Raw genomic sequence first — 20,317 nt, 5'->3', positions numbered from 1 at the left:
CTTTTGTTTTAATGCCTGCGAAGAGGTGCATCTCCTCCATCCAGTTCTGGCTGGAAGAAATGTGGTTACTGAGGATCAGCCTGACTAGCTTCTATTGTGCCTTCATGTGCTATGGCTGCCTGTGGGACTACTGCCTTCGGATAATGTCAGAAAACATTTGTCTTCCTGAGGATTAAATGAGAGAGGATAAGAGCACTGGAAAACTGGTGTACTGTTTTGTTTTCTTTGCCAGTCGTGTTCCCCCCTCCCACCCTGTTATATTGATTCATTGCAGAGTACAGTTTGTCACCTTGGCCTAGCTATGTGTGTAGTAAGTGGAGTGAGCAGTACCTATCAGATTTAATGGATTCATTGGAATGATTTCTTCTGAAGAGCTGATATTTATCATCTCAAAGCTTTAGATGCAAAATGAAAACCACAGACTATTGACTTTTCATTGTTGAAAATTGTATGATGTGGTTTGGAATTTCCAAAGTCTGTCAAGTGGTTAGGGCTAGTGTAAGAACGATATCCAGAATCCTTGTTGCAGGATACTTTAAAAATAAAAATATAAAATCTGAACAAGAAGTTTCAGATTTTGGTTTTGAAAGGCAGGTGGATACACATACTCTGGTTTCTTTGAGCCTATGCAGGTAGAATCTGTAGGGAGTATCCTGAGAGAGCAGCAGCTGCAGGCAGCCTGCCTTCAGGAGTTTAAGGTACGTATGGTATCTTTTCATGAGAGGGGAAGGATGGAAAGGAGCAGCTTTTACTACTACTTTTGAGACAAAGCATGGTAGCATGAACCTCGGCATGAAGCTGTAGAGGAGAAAGTTAACTGTGTTGGTGTAGTGTTTTGTGGTCCCCTTGTGCCACAAAGTGGTTGCTGACACAGTCAGTTCTCTGTTACCTCTCCCACCTTCCAAAGACAAAGTCTTGGAACTAAAAGTGGTTAGCTGATGGCATATAGCACAAGCTCTACAGGGAAACTGCTGCTGCCGTGTATTGTTACTCTTCTCATTCACATACAAATTTAACTTCAACAGGTATAAATTTTCCCTCCCTTCCCATATCTATCTGGACTGCTTTATTTTTCCCCCTATGGTCTTACTGATGCATGCCCTGTTAATATGAAGTAATTGTTCTTAATAAATGTGTGCTGTTTCAAGCTAAGAAAGACTTAATATATTTGTAAATTTGTCTACTTTTCCAGCTATACCAAGTGATTTAACAGATCTAGTCTACCTGTAAGCCTTTCCTTGCCTGTACTGATAGGTCACAGGCAGCTTGTATAGTTTGCCTTCACCTTTATGTTATGTAATTTTAATTATCCTGAAATAATTGAAGTGGTGTCTGAGTAACAAGAAAGGATGTCATCTAACTTCTTGTTTGAAGAAATTCCCCCAACTAACAATATTGTGCCATGTTGGCAGTTGTACTTAAATAATGGCTATGGGAAGTATTCACTGTTTGCCACTTCTGTCCATCATTGGCATTGCATTTCTGATGGTTTAGCACTGTGCACTGCTAACTGCTGTCACTGCCCTCTTTTCTCCATCCTTCACCGTTGACTTTGAGCTGAGTAAGACAGTGGCAGCAATGAAAATGCAAATGGTCAGAAAAAGGCAGCAACAGTGCTAATTCTGAAAGTTTTGCTGTGGCTCTCCAGTCTCGGAGATGAAATTTCTGAGATAACTGAGGGATGTTCTGCTCCAAAATGCTACCTGCCCGTGTGTGTCAGCTGGGCACGCCACAAGGTGCTTGTGTTGGCCTCTGGTGGCTGACAGAGAGGGTCCCAGTGTGTGTGGTGGATCCAGTCCTCAGAAAGCGCTGGGTCAGTCCCCGGCATTAGTGTCGCTGTGGAAACCAGCGGGCAGAAGGGCCAGGTGTGACACGCTTGTGGGCCCCTCCTTTCTTTTTGTGTACATTACAGTCGGAATACGAGTCCTCGCCCTCCTTTTTACTATCTGCCTCTTGCTCTGTGGAAATAGCAAAGGTTGCTGCGCAGCCTGAACACGAGCCAGGCGCCTCGCCTCGCCGTTCCCGGCCTCCCTTCCCTGGCGGCCTTCCCCAGGGTTCCTCCAGCCCCACCGCTGGGTGTGCTGGGCCTGGCCCTACCTTCTCGCCTCTCCCACCTGTGCCCAGGCCCTGGGGCACAGGGCAGCCATGCACGGCCGCTCTGCGCCCCGACCCCGCTCCTGGAGCTGGGGCTGCCCGCCGCCCTCGCCCCCAGCAGGTAGGTGGGTGTGCGCCTGGGTGCGGGGTGAGCCTGTGGGGCTGGGGACGGCCGCGGGCAGCGGGACGGGTGGGCAGCGGGCGGCTTCCCTCGTCCTTGGCTTTGCTGCCCCTCTGCTGGGGTAAGGGGGAAAGAGGAGCCGCCCTGCTAGTGCTGCTTGTGCAGGTGCAGCCCGTTCGTCATGCTGGTGGAAAATGTCTTCTGAACAAGCTTTGTGCTCATGCTGCCTTATACTGCTGTATGCACACTTGTTGTGCAGGACTATTGGTGTACTTCAAGCTTCAGAGTCTAAAATAGCATTTAAGTATGAAGTACTGGTGATGAAATGGCGTTGAACCAGTATTTGCCGTGGTTATAACGATGCAGTAGCAGTGCGTATATTTGGAGGCTGGTTTCTATCTCAGCCCTGATAGCAGCTCGTCACACAAAGTGCTAATATCCAGCAGCTGAATTGTGTAGCAATCATGGAGAAAAGCATGGGAGCGGCTCCGTATTGTACATGATATCGTATCATTATTCTTCCAGAGTTCCTGAGGTATTACTAAACCTGCTGTTTTTGAAGTGTTGCCTGCCTTGCAATGCCTAGTAATTAATAGATACTTCTGCGTCTTGTTCCCATTGGTAGCTTCAGTCTACGCTTTTGAGTCTATTCGGAAACATGTTGATAACAAATGATACACAAAAGCTAATGACAGTCTCTGCTTTTTCCTCTTTAGATGACAATCAAAACAAAACCAATGAAAAGAAAGAGAAGAAGATGGTTTCTCAGAAACCTGTTGGTACAGTAGAATATACTGTAAGTATTACTGTGTGGTTTGTTCACGTCTACTTTTTGCAAGTGGAGTTGTTGAGGTTGACAGTGAGACAGTGATACAAAACAGAAAGCAGGGAATGAATGCTAACTGATAATGTTTGCGTGTATGTCAGGAGGATCTGTTCCAATTACTGCTGTGTGGGGAGAGCCGGGCTCACATCCAGAGCTGCTGTTCAGCCCAGGTGCTCAGCCTCTCCCTCACAGCTGCCAGTCCTGTTTTTACTTCTGCAACATGACCCTTTAATAGAATAATCAGTTTTGTTCTTTTGAAAAATACTTCCACAGTGTTTCTCAGGGATTGCAAGCCTTTGCTTGGTCCTGAGATGACTGTGTGACCTCTCTCTAATCTGGAGCACTGAGAAAACACACTGCTGCCTCTATAGCTTAGGTGACTGGCTCTGTACAGAAGGTCCCTGTGTGTTATCCAGGGTCCCTGAACAGAAGTTGCGCCCAACCCTCCCACACCCAGTGTGACGGTAGAAGGCCAGTATTCTAGCTGGGAACACAACAAGTGTCTGACTTAATGGGACTGCTGAAGGTATAATGAACTTTCCAGTGTGTGTCCCTTTTCCCCACTTGCCATACCACATCTGATTAAGGTGCTGCTGCTTTAAAGTTTGTGACAAAATGAGAGGGATCTTTGTAACACATCTCCCTTTTTATCTACTGAATAGTGTGAGAGAATATTTTTTTCTTTGTATTGACATTGGCTTATCACATAAGCTGTTAAACAGGGGGTGTGTTGGATCATCAAATCTATTCCCTGCAAACAGTCTGCTAGATGGTTATAGTTCAGCTGTTATGCTGTATGTGATCACCACAATATTTTAAGCTTCGAATCTTTCTTCAGGCTGGAAATCAGGACACCATAAACAGCATAGCATTAAAATTTAACATCACCCCAAACAAGCTTGTGGAACTCAATAAGCTTTTCACGCAGACAATTGTTCCAGGCCAGGTAAATCTTTTGTATTCTATTCCTGAAACCTGATTATTTGCTATGTATTTAGAGGCTTTTTACTGCTTTCACATATCTTTTGGATACGTGGATGCAAGGATAATGGATGGTAATTTAAAACCCCTCAAAGGTCAACTTCAGAGATCATTACATGGTGTTGCATGGGGGGCGGTTTTGTAATTGCTGTATCTGACTTCTGTTATTTATTTGCTGTCAATAAAGCTTGAGCTCTGAAGCTCAAGAGGGGAATGGAGCTGATATAAGAGAGTAAAATTCTTGGAAAACCTATGTGAATTTTATTTATAATACATTAAAGAATTAGAGAGTTAGATACAGTAATTGAAATGGCTCTTTGCCATTATTTTAGAGATGAGTCAGTTTTGGAGACTGTTTTTGGGAGAGTCACATAATGGAAATGGAAGTATGAAGGCTGACACCTGGTTCACGAAGACCAGATCTCTATTCCTGCTTTACAGATATGAAGAGACTGAAGTGTCCTGGTTTGCACATAGGAAAATGGAGGCACAGAGATAGCATTACCAAGCAGACAAAAGCTGGGATAAGCTAAATTGCTTTATATTTCTCAGCATGCTTTCTTTAAAACTAAACTTCTTTTTTTTAAAAAAAAAAGTATCTTCCTTTGCTCTGACACTTGCAACAAATTAGTGTGTTTTTGTTTGGGGTGGAGGACCAAAGCCGTACTGCAATTGTCAAACTGTGAGAGAATGTAGAAATTCAAAGGAATTCAAAAAATTTCTTCTCAAAAATTCAAAAAAAATCATTTTTACATACACTTGTGTTAGTGTAGGGCTTTTTTTCCCTTTTAAATGCAGTGCATGTTGCTGAAATGCTGGGTCACATAAAGAATATTTTCTTAAATTTGGAGGTACAAGTATGTTTTCTGAAACAGGCAACCTAGAGTGAAGTGTTATGAATTTCTAGCACTAAAAATTCCAAATCTTCCTCAGTGACCTTCTATTTGGGCTAGAGTTTACCATTGTACGTTAATTGCTAATAGTCATTTTACAGTTACTAGTTTTGTAGCTGTGGTAGTTGCAAGAGAAATTGGCATTGCAACTTGGGGGGGGGGGTGTCTCTTTGTGTGGAAAATGTGTTATTTTCTTGCCTGTTCTGCAAAACAAAATGTAGAATTAGATCCTGTAATTAGACCTGCACATATCCCACCATCACCATTAATGAAGAAGGATTCTAGAATAAGTAGTAGTTAAGGACTGTGTTGCAAACACAAGCAATCAATATTGCTTTGTCTTTCTAGTAGAAAGTAGTATTTGTAGCAAATAACTTCGAAGAAACTTTTTTTCCTAATGTTTGTACGTGTTTTTGTATTTAGATTCTCTTTGTGCCAGAAACAAGTGCTGCCAGGCTGTCTTCTTTCAGTCCTGGTGCTCCCGTTTCTCCTTCATCATCAGATGCTGAGTACGATAAACTCCCTGTAAGTCGAACGTTGTTTCACTGATCTTGTGCTCACAAAACAATTTCTGATTCTGAAGCTGAGATTCAGGCTTGTGTAAACAGCTTGCTTTTGAAGTTACAATTCAGGCCTCATGTATAGTGTTGTTAATGCTGAGTAACATTAATTTTAATTTGCTGTACTACAAATTTTGCCACCACTTAAAATAATCCAAATTAAGGGTTCTGGCTGAGCACAGAAACCCCATAAAAGATGAGTTGGGCCCAGAGTATATCAGTGTAATTGGAAATAGTGCAGTGTGTGGTTTCTAACGAATATAAAGTTAGAACTAAAGAAGTATTTTCTGTTTCACCCTGGAGATGTCAATGTTTTTGTGTAGTCCTTCTCTGCTGCTCTGCAGCCTTGATCCTGTGTGGGGATTCCTTATGGGAATATTAGTTTGTCTGAGCAGCCAGTATCTTTCTAGCAAGTGTACTATGGTTGTACCCAACACTGCTGGATTTAATCTTTGTGGAACTTACTGGCATAGTTCAACTTTCATTTTACATAGAAGGGTGGTTGTAGGTAGCATTCTCAGGGAGTGTAGCTGTCCATCTGCTGATATCAAAGCAATTAGACGTTTCAAATCCATAACCAATTAAGAGGAAAGTGTAGAGAAGCCTGGCATGAATTATTGGATTTAACCTTAGTCCTACCCCTCTGTGCCACCTGCATGGGAATCAACACCAGTGCCAGTGAGGCTGCATTGTGTGTAGATGGGGTGGCAGGACTGGCCCTCTCTTAATGAGACTACCTCATTGAAATAACCATGAACTGTATTCAGAGCTTGACATTTCTGAATTTCTTGCCGGTTATTTGTATGGAGGGGTTTTTTGTAATGTTACAAGGCTTTTCTTCCTTAGAGCATACTGCGTTAAATGTACATACGTACCTATGCATTCATGACCATCGTTTTTCTTCCTTAACCAACTACCTTCTTTTTTGCTTAAACTTGCCTTTTATTTGCCCAAAATCTAGAAGTAGATTGTTCTGCTCCTGTTGCTTTGTGCTGAGCTTTTTCCTTTTTTAAGGATGCTGATTTGGCAAGAAAGGCCTTCAAACCAGTTGAGAGAGTCCTGTCTTCCACCTCAGAAGAGGATGAGCCTGTGGTTGTCAAATTTTTAAAAATGAATTGTCGTTACTTCACAGATGGTAAGGTAGGTGGAACTTGGGCTTTTTCGGCATTGTCTAAGATACTTTAAAAGCAAAATCTGTGTGGATAATGTGAGAAATGAGCACTGTGGGAGCCAGACATACTCCATGTTCGTAAAGAACATAAATGTTGTGGCTTTATCTGTCACTGTTATATTTATTGCTGCCATGGTGACATGCAATATGATTTTGTTCTTTATTTTTTTAATGTTACGATAACTGCCTTATGGAGGAACAGCTCTTCTAACCACCTTCATTCCCTTAACGTGACTTAACCAGAAATATCTGCTTCAGAGTTGGACACAGAAAACTGCACTTCAGAGTTCAGGCAATTCAGGATTAGTTGTCCACTTACATCAAGCTGTGCAACAGCTTTGTAAGATGAACACATGCCTATCTATTTCATTTATGACTTTAAGCTAAAATTTAACTCTTTCCAGATTGTTTCCAAATATGTCCGTATTAGGACTGCATTTGGTAATGAATGTCACACAAACTCTAATAAAAAGATAAATCCTGCATGAGAAGACCTTTCCTTTCTTTTCCCTAGCAGCATTCTTGTGACATACATGTTCCCATTAGGAATGCAAAGCTAAATTTTACAGCAGCAGTTTCAGAAGTGAAGGCACAATGCTTATGCAGTATCTTGACCCCATTATTTTGTCAAGGTTGCAATGTTTTATATTCTTGAACTGTCTGCTTTCATATATCTGCTCTTTCATATATCTGCTCTTTAACACATCTTCTCTTGTTGACTCTGTTCTTAGTTAGATGTCTGCATGTTTGGGCTTCTACATTCTCTGGAATTTATAATATTGGTCATACTAACCACTGTGGTTTAAAGATATTTTTTCCACCTTAATCCTGTGAATTCCATAAGATGGATGTATTTAGAGTTTTTGTTCTATTTTTGCATGGAGTGGATGAGGACTGCATTGAACTGCTTTGCAATTTCCATAGCCTCTTATTTTGTAGGAAGTAATGGAGGGCTACTTGATGTCTGCATGTAGATTAGGGCAATACTATTGCTTTGTTATAAGCTGCTTCCTAGGTGTAGAGGACGCAGATTGCTTTTTTTTTATTATTATTATTATTATTATTTTGCTCCAGGGCTGAAAAAGTAATTTATTTGCAGTCAAAGCAGTGGAATGTGGGACACCATCTTTGTCAGTGTAACTAGAATCCCTTGTTGCCTTGCTTCCTGGAGTGAGTGGGGGGAAGTACAGCCTACTGATGTGTTGCTCATCTGGATAGATAGAGTACATACCAGGGGAAGAAGCTTCTGCACTTGATTTTGATTCTTTCATCCAAAGACAAATGTGTGTACCCTGTGTACTTGTCCAGGAGAAGCATATGGTAAAGACTGACAGACCTTGCTTTACAAGGGAGCAGGCACACATGCACTCGCTTGCCAGTGCCAAGCCATCAGCTTTGTCTCCCCAGTTCAAAACAAAACAAAAAACGCATACACAAAAAAAAAAAAAAAAAAAAAAAAAAAACACTATTTGTGGTTCTTTATCTGCCTATTTGTTAGTCTTCCCTGGCCTGCTTTGCAGATCACAGAATCACAGAACTGTAGGGGTTGGAAGGGACCTCGAAAGATCATTGGGTCCAACCCCCCTGCAAAGCAGGTTCCTCAGAGCAGGCTGCCCAGGTAGGCGTCCAGACGGCTATTGAGTATCTCCAGAGAAGGAGACTCCACAACCTCCCCAGGCAGCCTGTTCCAGTGCTCTGTCACTCTCACCGTGAAGAAGTTCTTTCACGTGTCGGTGCGGAACTTCCTGTGTTCTATTTTGCGGCTGTTGCCCCTTGTCCTATCCCCACAAACCACTGAGAAGAGGTTAGCTACATCCTTCTGTCTCCCACCCCTCAGATATTTGTACACATGATCTTGATCTTGAATAATTAATATTATCCCCAGTGTTGGTCGTTCCTGTTAAACTGTGGCTTCTATTTGTCTTATGTGATGATTCGTGCACAGCACAAAAAGAGTTGGTCTGGTGAAGTTTGTAGCTTGTCTGGAAGAGAGTGTGCAGGACCAAGACATTAGAAATCTCCTCTGTAAACTGCAAAATATGGACAAATGTCACAGGTTGAATGATAGCTGATGTAGTCTTCTATTGAATAAATGGCTAGATCATGTTTTTGTGAATTAAATGCATCTTCTACAGCTGTGCAACATATGCTTGAATCAGAGGTACCAGGAAAGAAACGTTTCATATTAGATACTGTATATAGAAGCTTTTTGCATGTACCACTTGGAATCCCAAATCAAGGGGATTTAGAATACATCTTAGCATGGTAACCTTGACATTCCCATGACGAAGACTGCCTTCAAGTATGCTAGTTGCGTATAAATTCATATATTGTATGAGGGTGGCTGTATCTAGGATAAATTTGCTTTTTTTGTTTTTTGTTTTTTTTTTTTTAAATCCACTATCCTATTTTGTCTGAGGTTCATTATCAGTCTGCAGCTCTAGCTTGTAGCAGCCAGCACTGAAAGTTGAGTAGTTCAGATGTTCCTCCTTACCAGCCGGAAACTTGGATGTCTTTTTCTTTACTCTCCTTACAATATCTGACTTGATGCAATTGGAAAAAAGTTTTGTTACCAAACATTGCATGATGGGGATATAAAAAGGCAGGAGAGAATTTGGTGATTTTTCTTTTTATTTTTATTCTAGTAGCCTAAATGCTACTAAGTTAATTGCATGGGATTGTTAACTCTTCCTTCTTCTGTTGCAGGGTGTAGTTGGAGGAGTCATGATAGTAACTCCAAATAACATCATGTTTGACCCACATAAATCTGATCCTCTGGTAATTGAGAATGGCTGTGAAGAATATGGGCTAATCTGCCCCATGGAGGAGGTTGTCTCTATAGCTCTCTACAATGATATCTCTCACATGAAGATTAAAGATGCATTGCCATCGTAAGGAGTATTCTTTCCTGAACTTATGCTTGCATATTTTCCATAAGGGTCATGGAAATGGAGGGAGGTGGGGGGAAAGGGCTTTAATCACGGAATGCAGCAGAATATAAGAAATCAGGGGACAAAAATGACAACTAAGGAATGATTCAAAGGAATTATGTTGTTCCTTTGCTTAACGCTTAGAGGAATTCAGTGGCAGAGAGAAATGGGTCGTGAATATGGGAATTGCAGTGCAGAGGAGACCAGTAAAAAAAAATACTAATGACAAGCATTGGGTGGCATGCCTTGGTTGGGCTCTTGCGCTGTCTGGTCTCTAAGGTTATTTCAGTGGAAGTGAAGATGGTTTGTTCTGAACACATCTGTTGTCGCCAGGACCGTTCTGAGAGTATTATTTAAAACTTTTGAAGATAAGACCTTAACTGCTCTCTTCAGGACTTGCAAAAATATCATTTTGTAGAATATTTCCAATGCAGAATCAGATAAGTTTTGGTAGTTAGAATTTGTACTACATAATGGTCTTGGGGAGTGGGGGGAGAGCTTAGTTTCATTTAAGTGTAGTGTAAGCTTAATTTGTTCTAAGCAAGATTTTGTCCTTATAGGCAATACCTATCAGTGAAAATCAGTGAAACTCATCTACTTCCCTCCATTTTCTTATTCCAAGAAAAAATGTTCTAGATACTTGTGTTATGCTCGTCACTAGAGTGTCTAGTAACTTGTTAGTAACTTCTAAGTGATGAAAGTCTTGCATTCTAATTCACCTCAGACTTTTTAGCAGTAAGGAAGAGCTTATGCAGTTTGCTGCTGTGCTGTTAAGTTTTTAAGAATTTTCCTTTTAAAAATGTTTTACAATTATCTTGCATTAAAAATAAATCTTTGTGAAAGTCTGCATTAAGTAGTAGGTTTTAGTGTTGGATAAAAGCAAAAGGAAAAAAGATGCGTTGACAGTTACCACTTTGCAGTAAACATGTTTAAACAGGGTACAGCTTCTCTCCGATTTGCTTTCTTCTCAAAAATGCATTTTTACTGACTAGAAAGGAATGAATAACCATTGAACTACCAGTCAGTATAGCCTGACACATTATCAGGTGTGGGAAATAACAATATTAATATGATAGGAATTGAATTCCAGCAGCTAAATACATGTCCTGTGTTTTCTTTTGGTCACTGAACTTCTGATGACTTGCACATTCTTATGACATCTGTACCACTTCTTCACCTGTGTCTCATAGTCTGCAAAGTGATTTACTCATTTTATTTTGGTATTATCCTTTCCACATTTTTCTCTGTTTTCTTTACAGTCATTTATTTCCACTGATGTATGTTTATTTTGGAGAAAGTAATTTTGCGTTGAGTTTCAGACTTTAAGTTGCTATATTATTCATTTTTCTTTTCCATTTTTTTTTTCTGTTTCCATTTTGCTTTTAACATCCTATGTACATCCGCCATTTTCCCTGGCAGTGACATACCAAAGGATCTTTGTCCTCTGTACAGGCCAGGAGAATGGGAAGACCTTTCCTCTGAGAAAGATATCAATCCTTTCAGCAAATTCAAATCCCTTAGCAAGGAAAAGAGGCAACAGAATGGGGATTCATCCATTGTGCCAGGTGCCAAACAGATAAAACCTTCAGATAAGGAGAAGTCTGCTGATTTTGAAGTTCTTCAGTCATCTGAGAGTACAGGTTCAATCAAATCAAAGTCACTGGAGTTTGCCAACAATATCACTGCCACTGAGCATTTGGAAAAGTTTGCTTTGGATCCACATACCAAGGAGCCTTCTGGAGAAAAAAACGCTTCAGACATCAGAACCAAAGACAACTCCCTTTTGGGAGGAGGAAGGGATGATTTCGTAGAACTGGATAAGACATCATCTCGTGTGGATAGAGGGTTGGACAGGAAAATCTCAGTAATGGAAGGCTTGCTGGCTGACCCCAAGGAGTTGGGGAGAACTAAGCAGCAGGTAACCAAACCCACTACAGAAGTCCAGGAGCGCTTGACTGTTGATTCCTTGGAAAAAAAGGACAGTGTTGAGCCTAAAGCTGACTTAGACTTAGAGCTGTGTGAAAAGCAAGATGTTATTCCAGAAGTAAACAAATGTGTCAGTTCCCCGACAGGTAAGGTGGAGACTGCATTGGACACTAAGAAAGAGCTAGAGAAAGATAAACTTATTGAATTTTACCTCAATAAAGATGGGAATGGGTCTCAGTCATCTGAAGACTTACACAAGGCTGAAATCCAGAAAGGTGAAAACAATAAAGCAATTGGCATAGACCTTACACTTAGCTGTTCAAAGGCCCAAGCTAATGAAGTCCATACAGTTAAAAGTATGGAGCTTGACTCCTGCTGCGTTGAAAGGAAAACACCTTCATTAGAAATCAGCTCAGCAGCAGCAGAGGAAAAGGATCTGAAAGAGTCTGTGGACTCTTCATTAGTACCAGCTGTAGACAAGACCTGTCAAGAAACACAGTTAGACAATCAATCAGAGATCAGACTGTGGCTGCTGCAGAAAATTCAAGTGCCAATTGAAGGTAGGTTTCTGGTTATCCTTGTTTCCTCTGAGACTTGGACAACATTTTGACGGTAACCCTTAAATTGATACCCTTCTGCTCTGAATTTCCTCTTTCTATGTATAGTACTGGCTTTTTTCATTGTTTTTAATCATGTATGTTATAATTTAATATATATGCTTTTATATTTAGAAGAAAAAACACATCTTTAAACTCCCTAAGCTTCTAGTTTAACAAGTAGCTTGCATGCTCTTTCCTTATTCAGTGATCGCTGTTTATATAAACTTCACCTCATGCAAACCTCACCACTGGATACTAGCTTTAAGAAGGACAATAAAATGTCATCCGGCTGGAATATTGACGGGGATACATCATGGCACAGGGATTGTCACTCTGTATTCATAACTTCTCTTTCTTCAGTGATGTTGGTCAGTGTATTTCTGACGGAGTCCATCACAGTGTGTATAGCAGTGCTTTGCTATGAAGTGGGTCCTTCAGTATTCTTGTCACTGTCTCTTTCTGGTGTCTTTGCTACGGAAGTGCCTAAAGGAGTGATAAATAGGAGTATATGTAGAGGCTTTTATTGATACTTTTGTTTTGATTAGTAGGTGTTGTTTTTAATAAACTTCAGGAAGTTACTGGAAAGCATATAAGAAAATGAAATCTCACTTTAGGTAGCACATTCACACACTGCTGTTTCTACTGCTGCTCATCTGAGCTCTAGGTCCATCCCAGAGCATTAGCCTAGTGAGCTAATGGGCATCCCCCCGCTTCACGTCAGGTGGTGGAGGGCAGTTAGAGTGGAAGTCTTCATTTTAAAAACGTATTTTCTTAACATAAGTTTACCTTTCTATTGGAAGGGTTTAGGTCTCGCTAGTTGTGTTTGATGGTTGTTCTCATTGGAAAACAACAGCAAAACCAGAAAATGGCTGTATGTGTGCTCCTACAATTTGTGTAGTGATCTCAGTGTGATTGAGGTTACGGTTTAATAAATGTTTTCTTCTGTCAAACTGGCAATTTAAGAACTTAAACCACTCTTATGCTTTACCCTGTACAGACAAAAGGTGTTGGTATGGCTGTTTGACCGTCACAGCAGAGGAACTGATGGGGTTTGGTGCGTGTGTGCAGTTTAGCTGGGTCAGTTTCCTGGAGTAGGGATGAGGGATCTGGCAGGAGAGGAGACAGTGGTGGCATTACTCTTTGCTGTGGTGTGGTTTGTTGAGCTGACTGTGATGACCAAGGTAGTCCAGGTCTTCTCTTCTCCTGCCCCCCTTCCTTGCCTGCTTCGTGTAGCTGTTTGCACCCAGCCTGACTGTCTGAGTGATCTGAGATGCAGTGCTGTTCTGTACGTTGCTGTACAACTGGGGGGGATACAGCCCTGATGAAATGGGAATAAATAGCCACGGTTTAGAATGAGCACGGATTTCTTAAACCATTTTTGTTATTTAATGACATTAGGTTTAATTCTGTGTATGATAATTCTGAGTTTCTGTGCCGATACTTTATCAGTTGCCGTAGTTTTACTGACCTGTAAACAGTCCATTTCTTCTGTCTCTTGTTCAGATATGCTTCCTTCAAAAGAGGAGAAGAGCAAAACTCCTCCAATGTTTCTGTGCATTAAAGTAGGCAAACCCATGAGAAAGTCCTTTGTGTCTCAGAGCACCACCATGTCTCAACAGTACAGTAAAAAGATAAAGCAACCAGAGTACTGGTTTGCTGTTCCTCGGGAAAGGTAAGCTATAGCACTTAATATTTAAATGTGTAGTGCTTTCTAGAGCCGAGTGTGTCTTCCCCTGTATGGTCCAAGGTGTCAAATGCAACAAGGATGCTGAGATAAGGAGAGGGGTGCCCTTGTTTTATGTCATGCCAGAGAGATAAAGGAATATTTGTTGCTAGTCCAGTTATATTTTCCAGGGGGAAGGAAGGCAGTACGTGCCACATGGAAGATGAAAAAGGTGATATATATCTTGCTAGTTCATGATAAAAGCACTGGGGAATCATCTGGGTTTTGGCCATAGTGTAGAAAGTGAGGGAAAGGTGGAGCAGTTGCAAAAGTGCCAAGGAATCCACAAAGGTGCCAGTGTTAAAAATAGGTACCTCACATGAGCAAAGGACAAGAAGTGGAAAAGGGAGATGCTTCTAACTGAATGGGTGTGGCTGTTTCTGACTTCATGCCCATGGAAACAAACAAACAACTCCCCCCCCTCCCCACATACCTTTGTAAGGAAAATTCACTTAGATGGTCTGTGCCCTTATCTATATATGTATAAAGAGCAGTACTATGGGGGGAAAAAAGTAAAGCCTGAGATTTTTCCACACAAACCACCCAGGAATTTTCCCTGGCTGTGAGGAATCACATCCCTGGTATTTCTCTTGCTAGAAGGCATGAAGAGCAACTCTCATCCCTTCTGATGAACCAAAACAGTGATCATGCTTCCAGTGAATAGATACTAGGAAGAAAGAACCTGAATCTGTGTTAAATTTCAGTGGTGTGTCTTAAAAAAGATAAAAATTAACTGCATCTTAAAAAAAATCAGTATTTAATTTTAGTATATGCGTTAAGTTAGTGTTTGTTTAATATTTTTTAGAAATTAGTGTTTTAAGCAGGCCAGTAGTGTGGAAGCTGCTGACACAGGAGGAGGGGGAGAGGTTTAATCCAGCTGGAATGTGGCCATCGGGAGTGTAGCTGAAGGTAGCTTTTGGTTTGCTTGTTATCTGCTGAACCCGGTCCTTGGCTTCTCAGGGATTGCAAAAGTGTGAGTTCAGAAAATTCTGGTTTGGCGTGCGAGTAAAGACTTCAAGGGGTTAGAGTGATGCTGCAATACAACGCAAGGTCAGTTATTGCTTCAGAGATTGCGTGCGTGGTGTTGAATAAAGCCACCGGGATTAAGGTTGTCTCTGATCATTGTTCTGTGTAACAGCTAAATCTGTTCAATTTAACGCAAAGTGGGAAAGTAGCTGCTGTACTTGTTGTTTTAAAAGCAGAAAACTTCTGCCTAGGGGATCTAACTAATACACAAACTTTAGCATTGACAATTGGTTTATACTTCAGTTTTTAGAACAGTAAAATTAATTTCTGAAGTGAGCTATCGCAGTGTCTGGTCACGTTGGCTGACAAGGCAAATCTCGGCTGTGCCATCCGCTGTTTGGATCTTTATCAAAATAGTGGTGAATGTTACAAGATTGGGTCATTCCGGTGCTGTTCACAAGCCTGTTTAAACACCACATGGGTGTGTAAAAGGTTGCACAGAACCTGGGGCAAAAATTAAACTTGAGACCCACTCCACCATTTTAATGCAAGATAAGTATATGCCTAACAAACCGGCATTTTCTTTACACTCTCAGACACATCTGAAAGCAAAATGTACAGCTTCCTGCTTGCTGATGGGATTGCTTGTTACTGGTATTACAAAGTATGGGATTACTGGCTCTGCGTCTCGAGAGAGTCACGGACAATACGCTATTTAGGATAGCTCTGCAATGTTTTTTTGATGCCACGTATCAAAATAAATATACTCTACATTCAAAACATTTTTAAATTTAGTTAAGTAGGAAAATATCAAAAATACCTCATTGTCTCATTGACCATAAAGCAGTGTAAATAAAATACTTGCTGTCACTGTAGCTTGTGCAGCATCTTCATGTTTCCTAGCAATAAAAAAAATAAGTGAGATTGTGAAGAAATTAGTGTACACATCTATAATCACTGTGTAAGTTAAATCATAGAATCACAGAATGGTTTGGGTTGGAAGGGACCTTAAAGATCACCCAGTCCCAACCCCCTGCCATGGGCAGGGACGCCTCCCACCAGCCCAGGTTGCCCAAAGCCCCATCCAGCCTGGCCTTGAACACCTCCAGGGATGGGGCAGCCACAGCTTCTCTGGGCAACCTGGGGCAGGGCCTCACTCTCATATAAAATAACTTCTTCCTTATATCTAACTCTGAATCTCCCCTCTTTTAGCTTAAAGCCATTACTCCTTGCCTTATCATCACACTACCTGACAAAGAGTCCCCCCCCAGCTTTCCTGTTGGCTCCCTTTAGGCTGCTATCAGGTCATTTAACTGTATTTTTCTGTGACTTACTACTGTTTGCTGTTGAAACAGCTTAGGTAACCACTTCCAAAATGACTCCATTTTCACCCTGAGCCCTGTGATCTGCTGCTTATACGTGAGTTCATAGGGTGCTGCGGGTGGCCCAGAGTCACTGCTGACCCCGAGCAGCGCAGCTGAGTTAATCAGCGACTCTGGGGTGCTCTGTGTAGCTTTGCTTAATCACAGAGGCATTTATCTTAGCACGTAATGGGGGAGATGGACATTTCCGTTGTCCTATATAAGGCTCACCCAGTCTCAGGCAGCTTCTCATCAGGGTAACTGTTCGTCTGAGCAGAGAGGCACTCAAGGTTTTGGACAGTAATGAAAAGATCGAGTATTTTGCCTTGCAATGGGTGTAGCTTACAGTATCAGAGGGTGAGTCTGTGTGTGCTATGTGCTTTTATGCTTAAGGGTATTGAAATGGAATGTAGACTCTTCTAACTTTGTGGATTTTGAGTAGCAGTAGGTGAGTAATTATGTCACTCACAGACTTCGTCAAGCTGTTGCAGAGGAGGATGTCTTGCGCTGGGACAGAGATACTAATGCATAATTTTTCTTTAAAAACGTATATCCTAGCAAATAATTTCCTCATTTTAGCGTTGACAAGTTCCTCAGTCAAGAAGTAAATTTGTTGGTTATCTAGAATATAAATTTAGCAGACAGATTTGGTTAATGAATATATATATATATATTGTGTTGTTTTAAAATGCATCGCATTCAAATCATGCTGTTGAGAGGGCATCCACTTTCTTGGAGGTTAGTTTTCGTGAGAGCAGGCAGGATTCTTAAAGAGCAAAAATAGCAGGGTTTGAGCCTTGCTTCATTTTTTCAGTCTTAGCCTCCTCCACACTGATTTTTGGTTTTGGGGAGTCGGGTGAGTTTTTTTGTTTGTTTGTTTTTAATATTTGTTTCTTTTGGTAGAGCATGATCTTGCTTTGTTGTGACTCTTCTGCATATCTAGTGCATAAAACATTGAATTTAATAGGGTTGAAATTGAGATCTTGAAGAGCTTACAGCATAACTACCTACCGTGAATACTTGCATGATGCTTTCCATGCATTTTCACAGAGATTTGCATAGAAGAGATGATTAAAAAGATCCTGATGGTGAAGTAACTCGTCTGTGCCCTTGTTAATGGAGAGGAATAGGTAACATAAAGCTTAGATTTAGACTCCTTGTAAATTATCCTTGTATGAGTATAGTAGTACTCTTTGGTATCTTGTAGTCTACTACAAAGTAGTACTTCGATATCTTATTTATCAAGGAGTCTAACAGACGGCCTCCAGGGGTCCCTTCCATCCTCAGCCACTCTGTGTTTTGAGGCCAGGAACTGCGAGTGGACTTGGAGCCCCTGTACATGTATCATCGGGATACACAACCCTTCTCATCCGTGATCAACCTGAAATCATTAATTTATGCAAAACTTTTTTGCCTCTACCCCAGAGAAGTCAGATGTTGTCATATTATGGTGGTGATGATGTCACTTTGGAAAGTCCTGAATTGAAGTACAACTTTTAGAAGAAAAATCATTTACAGTTCCCTCTCAGGAATCAACAGTAGCTTGACAAGTTGATTAATGGGTTTTATTGATAATTGCCTTTGCCATTTAAAAAAGTTCTTTTTCAGTGCTCTGTGTACCTACTTTTTCTGGCTTCTGGTTCCTGGGTGTGGTCTTATCTATTACCAGGATTCAGATCCTCTTAATGTAAGCTATCACCAGGGTATTGCTCCTGTAAACTAAGTAACTCTTTTTGCTGTTGGTTTTGTGGCTCTTTGTCTGGGCTACAACACCTGCAGGACTCCTGAATCAAGTACCGTGGGCAGAGTATTCCAGCAATTCTCACCCAGGTGTCAGATACCCAACCAACACCCCTTTGTCTGTACATTCAAGGCTTGCACAAAGTATTGCCATCAGTGCATTAATGCAGAGCTCCTGCTCCGAAATTCAGAACCATTATCCCAGATCTTTAGGGTCATTCTGCCAGAGACAGAGCACCTGTCCTGCAAGCATGCCCTCTGCTTTTGGTTATTAAATACATCCTCCTGTGCTTGGCTGCATTGACGTACATACCTGATTGTGCCCAGTTTACTGAACAGTGCAGCGGCATAAATACTCCGCCAAGCTTTTGTCTTAACACTGAATTTGTCAGCAATAATTGTATTTTTTCTGCCAGACTTTTTTCACGGAGAATATTTTTCTGATTGAAAAATATTGAGCTCTTTACACTTTCTTTTGGTAACAAATTGAATTTTGTTTTGTCTTGTTTTGGACTGCAGTTCCAGCAGTAGGAAAAACAATCTGTCCTGATGTGAAACGTCTCTGAATAGAAATCTTCTTGATTTATTTAGAATGGCTGCAATGCTATTTCTGAGCTACCTGTTATATGAAAATGATATAGAATCAAATAAATAAAAATGCTGGTCCTTATTGTTATTATGTTTTTTGGTCCTTCTAATAGTGAGGCTACTGAAGCACTGGAGTAAATCACATTAGGGGTCCTTCCCTGGGAGCTCCCCACGGCTCAAGCATGTTACACTGCTGGCTCTGGTGCTCTGTGGCATCGCCTGATCAGCACAGGAGAGAAATTAAAGCAGAGAAAGAGTTTACGGAGTGTTACAAAGTTCTGGTAGGGGTGTGCCCCTTTGTCCCCAAAGGAAAAGCCCTTCCTGTTACAGAGGTTGTCAGTCTCCACATCTGGAGATTTTAAAAAATGATTTAGACACTTACCTGTAATGATCTCAGATCTTCCTCTAGGAATGAAGAAAATGGGCTTGTGTGATCTTAACGCACATCCACTGCTGGAAATCTTTGTCTGTCAGCAGCGCTTGTGATTTACTATAAGTCAGTAATTTATATTTTCCATATTGTTTTACTTTTATGGATTAAATCATCATGTGATGTCGTATCAGATATTTTATGGAAGCCTAAGCACATGGTATTATTACGACATGTCAAATCTCTGTCAGCAAAACAAGGATCTCATTTAAACAATTAGCTTTTGAATTAGTTTTGAGATTCCTGTTTTGTTTAATCAAGGGATATTTCAGCTATTCTATTATAATTAGGACACTATGGTTGCAATAGTCACCTCTTTCATTACTGTTGTTCTTGCACAGTGTTTACCCACTGCTAGTTTTCTCCCAAATTTTTAGAGCTGCCCCGGTATTTCAAGTTTTATCAAAAATCAGCATCATCTACCTAGACTTAATTCCCAGCTTTCTTAAAACTTTTAAACATAGACTCCATGCATAGGGATAATTAAAACAAAACAAAAACAATGTCTTCTCTTTACCCTTTAATACAGTTTGTAGCTACTATAGGAACACAAAGTATTTCATCATCACCGCTATTGAGAAATTTCACATAGTGGTTGCTCAAATATAAAATAAAAGTATTTACTGAGTAATTTCTCTCTTTCAGATGACTATTGGTAATGTGCTCTTTTATTAATGAGCATGGCAAATACAATTTTTAGGATTCAGGTTGTGAAATTCACAAAATGCTTAAAAATAATAACTCTGTCATGGTTTTTAAGTTATGCTCTTTACTCTCCAGAATGAGTTTTCTACTGAATTTATAACCTTCACTCCAAACTTGTTGTTTTATGTTTGTTTTGTTCCCTCTGTGTGTACATTATTATGGGTATATTTGTAAGGACCTTCACTTTGCTACTAAACTGTCTGCAGCAAGGGTGTTCCCCCCCTTTTTTTATTTCTTTAAACAGTATTCCATCTTTCATTTTTGATTTGCATCTCCTAGGTATTTTTTGAATGTTTCTCAATGTCATCTTTTGCTTTTGAATAATTTATTTCTGGAGTGATTAACTTCAGGTTTCTGGTCTTGGGCCTTTCCAAGAACTTTGTTTTATTGTTTTTTCTTGTTAGTACCTGACACGCTCATACACATGTGATCACCAGAACAGCTACTGAGATCTAGGATACATTTCTTTGCAGTTCTCAGGTTGGCTTTAAGAGAGTTTCCTGAGCAGTGGCTTTTCTTTTTTTCTTTTTTTCCTTTTTTTTTTTTTAAAAAAAATATTTTTTTGCCATTTGGTAGCTTGGAAATATCAGCTTAACATAATGCTACAGTTTTATTAACACAGAAGGGATGCTCCGCATCCCATTTCAGAACGACCTCCCTTCTCCAGTTACCTATTTCTTATTTTATGATGCTGCTTCTTAAA

General features: G+C 40.6%; 1 protein-coding gene across 5 annotated transcripts in view; it reads left to right on the top strand.

Annotated features, from left to right (window-relative positions):
* NCOA7 (nuclear receptor coactivator 7) overlaps window positions 1-20,317 on the top strand; it is an 86,477-nt gene that overhangs the window by 53,315 nt on the left and 12,845 nt on the right. For 3 of the 5 annotated variants that reach the window (XM_035320569.1, XM_035320568.1, XM_035320567.1), the window contains exons 4-10: window positions 2,932-3,011; window positions 3,880-3,987; window positions 5,339-5,440; window positions 6,490-6,615; window positions 9,353-9,537; window positions 10,996-12,062; window positions 13,605-13,773. In XM_035320569.1, coding sequence (XP_035176460.1) covers window positions 2,932-3,011; window positions 3,880-3,987; window positions 5,339-5,440; window positions 6,490-6,615; window positions 9,353-9,537; window positions 10,996-12,062; window positions 13,605-13,773 — 1,837 coding nt within the window. The remainder of the gene's footprint in view (window positions 1-2,931; window positions 3,012-3,879; window positions 3,988-5,338; window positions 5,441-6,489; window positions 6,616-9,352; window positions 9,538-10,995; window positions 12,063-13,604; window positions 13,774-20,317) is intronic. The other 2 variants (XM_035320571.1, XM_035320570.1) reach the window with 2 other exon arrangements.

Source organism: Oxyura jamaicensis, chromosome 3 (genome assembly GCF_011077185.1).
Source record: "Oxyura jamaicensis isolate SHBP4307 breed ruddy duck chromosome 3, BPBGC_Ojam_1.0, whole genome shotgun sequence".
NCBI classification, from domain to species: Eukaryota; Metazoa; Chordata; class Aves; order Anseriformes; family Anatidae; genus Oxyura; species Oxyura jamaicensis.
Note: the sequence above shows the minus strand (reverse complement) of the source record. Positions and strands in the feature narration are given on the sequence as shown.